Genomic DNA, 4,844 nt, shown 5'->3' with positions numbered 1-4,844 from the left:
GAAAAGACAAGTCAGCGAAATGCCTCGGTTGCCACATAGGCCTATATCATGAGTATGGCATCATCAGTGTAACATTATCATGGAAAATTTGGAAAGATAGTTATCAAGGTCATTTCATATCGTTCTACTCTAAGAAATGCGGGGACTATCTGTATACAGTAAATTCGGAGGGTCCAATTTTCTATTGTTACGACGTCTCGAAGGCTCAAAATCACGGTCGAATTTCATCCCTCGAGGGCCATCGACGCTCGACCTCGAAGCGATGCAGACCGACAGTTACAAGGGGGAAAGTGGGGAGTTCCCAAGGCATGAAGCTAGAGCTGACAAAGTTTGTCAGGCTAGTCTAAGCCTGCATCATGGCGTTAACTAGCTGTCCCATCTCCATATCTTTGTAATAAATGTACTCGTATTATGTTGGGATTTCCCCTCATATATAAAGGGGATCCTTGTCATTTTATAAACATCTGGTGCGCAATACTAAAGACACAAGAACATTCTCTCTACTCTCTAAATATTCTCTTGATCTTATTACTTCATTTATTGCTTGTATTTATTGTGTTCTACTTAAAGTTCATCATTTATTGCTTATTATTGTCCATAAAGAGCCGTCATTGATTTATTTATCACTGTTAGTCTCCATCGACCACCCTCGATAGCTCCCAGCCGAGCTCTAGACTCGACCTCGAGTCCTTCGAATATGCAAGCTCGAGGCCCCAATTGACAGCGATTCGGTTTGGTTAATATCTCGTTTTTAAGATCTTATCTCGTTTCTAAGTCTTTCACATAACATCTATTGCCCTAATAACTAGCATAAAAGTAGATCACGTATTTTTAGAACCACTAAATCAAATTTAGTTGTTATTACCATTTTCACGTAAACAGTATTCATTATATTCACTATTTTGTATTTAATGTATGTTATTATTGTATTTCATTGTTTTTATTTACTGTATTTTACTGCTATATTCAATGTATTCACTATTTATATTCTGCTTATTTCAATGTTTGTATTCATTGTATTTCACTATTTGTAATCATTGTTTTCTTATTTTGTTTGACTTTCGTAACATACCTTGATAAATTATTTTCTCTCTTCGATAGTCCTAAGTCTAACGGTAATCTCTACCGACAAATTTCTCTAGCGCCGACACTAGCGTGGACAGGTAAACCAGATCGTGGAGTTGAATATATCCCTTTTCCGGTGAGAAGTTTTGTTGAAGCCACGTCAGTGTTTCGGATCTGGATCTGTCTATGCATGCTCATAAGAAGTTCTGCGTTTATTGATCTATTTGTTTTTTCACACTTTAATTATCAATTTGATTTGATTTAAAGTAGTTGTAACTGCTGCACTGGTATTTTAGGATGAGCTTGTGTTTCAAAAAATTTTTAATGTCTAATTGCTACAACATTAATCAGTCTCAAATGTGTTTCTTTGCAAATTCCTTGATTTCGTTGGTAGGTTTACAGTACTTTTCGAGGTTTTCAAGACATTCCGTTCATTGTATTTTCTGCTGTTCAAATTGATTGCTTTTTAACTCGTTTGTTTGATAATGGTAGTTTGATTATTCCTGTTTCTGTTAGTTTAGCATTGTGTTTGGACATTCCATCTATTTTACAATTTTTGAGTTTGTGATATTTCATCCTTTTTGCGCTCCTTTGCTACGGGTGGGGCCTCCCCAGTGGTAGCGGTGACAACCCCTACCCTTTGTTTGGCTTCGTGGTATTTTGTGTTTATTTCAGGTTAGGGCCTGTGGCTATTAGCGGCGAATGGGACATGCATGTGCAAACATTAAATAACAACTAGGGCAAGTGTCAGCAAAGGGCGGCGGGAGTTGGACGCGAACGTTTTAGGTGGATGCAACATCATCGTATGTATCAAGACAATTTTTAGGTTCTACTCACAGGAGTTGGTACCTCCCATTTCCTGCTTTCCTCTGTTCTGTTAGTTAAATTGTTGCCATCTTACTTCGTATTAGTTTATTCACCGTATTAGTGTGCCTGTAATTGTAACTTGTTTTCTTCCTAGTTTGGTCTGTTGCCTTGTGTATATTAGTGATTCCCCTTAGTCTGTCGTAGGTATAGTGGCTGCAGTCTGGGATGGTCGAGTGAGGTCATGTCCTCGGGGAGAGAGGAGGGTGAGGAGGGAGGTAGGGCAGGGGTTAGGGGATGGGTCGGGAGGTAAGGGAGGTAAAGGGAATAAGGGTGTCTATAGGTTGAGAATTGGGTCATGGAACATAGGTACATTAACGGGTAAGTCTATAGAGTTGGCAAAGATCCTCCAAAAGAGGAGGGTCAATATAACGTGTGTCCAGGAGACGAGGTGGGCAGGATCGAGGGTGATAGACGCGGATGGGTATAAACTTTAGTACTCAGAAGTCCAAAAAGGTAAGACTGGAGTGGGTATTTTGGTCGATAGGAACTTAGAGAGTATGTGGTTGAGGTTAGACGGGTGAATGATAGATTGATGATTATTAAGTTGGTGGTTGGTGAGATTGTGCGCCAGGTTCCGCCTGCTGAGAAGCTATTCATAGGAGGGGATTTCAACAGTCATATTGGGTCGATCATAGGTGGGTATGGCGAGGTGCATGGAGGCTTCGATTTTGGAGAGAGGAACGGAGGAGGTACCTCGCTGTTGGACTTTGCTAAGGCTTTTAGGTTGGTGATTGCGAACTCTAGCTTTCTGAAAAGGGAGGAGCATTTGGTTAATTTTCAAAATGTGGTGGTGAAGACTCAAATTGACTTCCTCCTTGGGAGGTGTGATATACGGTTGTGCAAGGATTGCAAGGTGATTCCGGGTGAGATACTCGCGATGCAGCATAGACTCTTGGTGATGGATGTTGGTGTTAGGTTAAAGAGGAGGAAAAGGTCTGCTCGAGGTAGACCGAAAATTAGGTGGGGAGCCTTAACTAAGTATAAAGCCCAAGAGTTGGAGTGGTGATTCAGCTATGGGAGCTTGGAGGAGTAGTGGGGATGCAAACACTATGTGGTCAGCGACAACAGAATGTATAAGGGAGGTTGCGAGAGAGGTGTTAGGGATCTCGGGTGTATCTGGCGGGCACAAAGGAGACTGGTGGTGGAATAAAGTGGTCCAAGGTAAAGTGGAAGCGAAGAAGGTGATGTACCTGAAGCTAGTGGGGAGCATAGGCGAGGAGGAGAGGCGAGCATGCATGGAGAGGTATAATGTAGCTAGAAAGGAAGCTAAATTGGTAGGGGAGAAGAAGTTATTATGGCTGGCCAAGTTGAGAGAGAGGAAGGCTCGGGATTTGGACCATGTGAGATGCATCAAGGACAAAGATGGTAGAGTACTGATGGAAGATGCCAGATTAAGAAGAGATGATAGACTTACTTTCATAAACTTCTAAATATTGAAGGGGATTGGGATATTGTTCTAGGCGAATTGGAGCATTCCGAGTGTCACCGTGACTTTGGGTATTGCATGCGTATCAAGGTTGAGGAGGTCGTGGGAGCTACACGTAAGATGAGTAGGGGCAGAGCACCGGGCCAGACAAGGTTCCAGTGTAATTTTGGAAGTGTATGGGGAGAGCAGGTTTGGAGGGGTTGACTGGGTTGTTTAATATTATTTTTAAGGCAAAGAGGATGCCGGATGAGTGGAGGTGGAGTGCGGTAGTTCCATTGTATAAGAACAAAGGCGATATACAAAATTGTAACAATAATATGGGTGTCAAATTACTGAGTCATACCATTAATGTGGGAGAGGGTGGTTGAAGCAAGGGTGAAGATGACAGTGTCTGTATTCGACAACCAGTTCGGGTTCATGCCGAGTCGTTCTACTACAGAAGCTATACACCTTGTTAGGAGGTTGGTGGAACTTTACCAAGAGAGGAAGAAGGATCTGCACATGGTATTTATTGACCTAGAGAAAGCATATGACAAGGTTCCTAGAGATGTTCTCTGGAGATGCTTGGAGGAAAAAGGTGTGTCGGGTCCCTACATTATGGCGATTAAGGACATGTATGATGGGGCTAAGACTCGGGTTAGGACAGTAGGAGGCGACTCTAAGCATTTTCCGATTCAAATAGGGTTACACCAAGGTTCTGCGCTCAGTCCATACTTATTCGCCCTGGTAATGGATGCGTTAACAAACCATATTTATGGGGTGGTGCCATGGTGCATGCTATTTGCCGATGACATAGTTCTTATTGATGAATTGCGAGCCGGTATTAACGAGAGGCTATAAGTTTGGAGACAGGCTCTTGAGTCTAAGGGTTTCAAGTTGAGCAGGACAAAAACGGAATACCTGGAGCGTAAGTTCAGCGCTGAGTAGGGGAAGTAGGCATGGATGTGAGTCTTGAATCACAGGTCATCCCAAGTAGAGATAGCTTTAAGTACCTTGGGTCGATTATTCAGTGGGGAGGGGAGATCGACGAGGATGTCACACACCGTATTAGGGTTGGATGGATGAAGTGGAGGTTAGCATTTAGAGTCCTGTGTGACAAGAGAGGCCACTAATACTCAAAGGTAAGTTCTATAAAGCGGTGGTTAAACCGGCCATGATGTTTGGGGCTGAGTGTTGGCCTGTTAAGAACTCACATATCCAAAATATAAAAGTAGCAAAAATGAGGATATTGAGGTGGATGTGCAGACACACTAGGATGGATAAGACTAGGAATGATGATATTCGATAAAAGGTGCATGTGGATCCAATTGATGACAAGATGTAGGAAGCGAGGATCAAATGGTTCAGGCATGTTCAAAGGAGAAGACCAGATGCTTCGGTAAGGAGGTGTGAGCGGCTGGTTATGGAGGGCACAAGAAGAGGTAGAGGGCAGCCTAAGAAGTATTGGGGACAGGTGATTAGGTAGGATATGGAGAGGCTTCAGATT

At 42.8% G+C, this 4,844-nt stretch overlaps 1 protein-coding gene across 1 annotated transcript; it reads left to right on the top strand.

The window, feature by feature from the left end:
• Nucleotides 1–262: 262 nt before the first annotated feature.
• On the top strand, nucleotides 263–2,938 carry LOC138871974 (uncharacterized). Its single transcript, XM_070149903.1, has 3 exons — nucleotides 263–328; nucleotides 1,460–1,576; nucleotides 2,417–2,938. The coding sequence occupies exons 1-3, from the start codon at nucleotides 263–265 to the stop codon at nucleotides 2,936–2,938; spliced, it is 705 nt and encodes a 234-aa protein (XP_070006004.1).
• Nucleotides 2,939–4,844: the final 1,906 nt, after the last annotated feature.

This window comes from Nicotiana sylvestris, chromosome 6 (assembly GCF_000393655.2).
Source record: "Nicotiana sylvestris chromosome 6, ASM39365v2, whole genome shotgun sequence".
In the NCBI taxonomy this organism is placed as follows: domain Eukaryota; kingdom Viridiplantae; phylum Streptophyta; class Magnoliopsida; order Solanales; family Solanaceae; genus Nicotiana; species Nicotiana sylvestris.
This window is presented reverse-complemented; position numbering and strand designations above follow the sequence as displayed.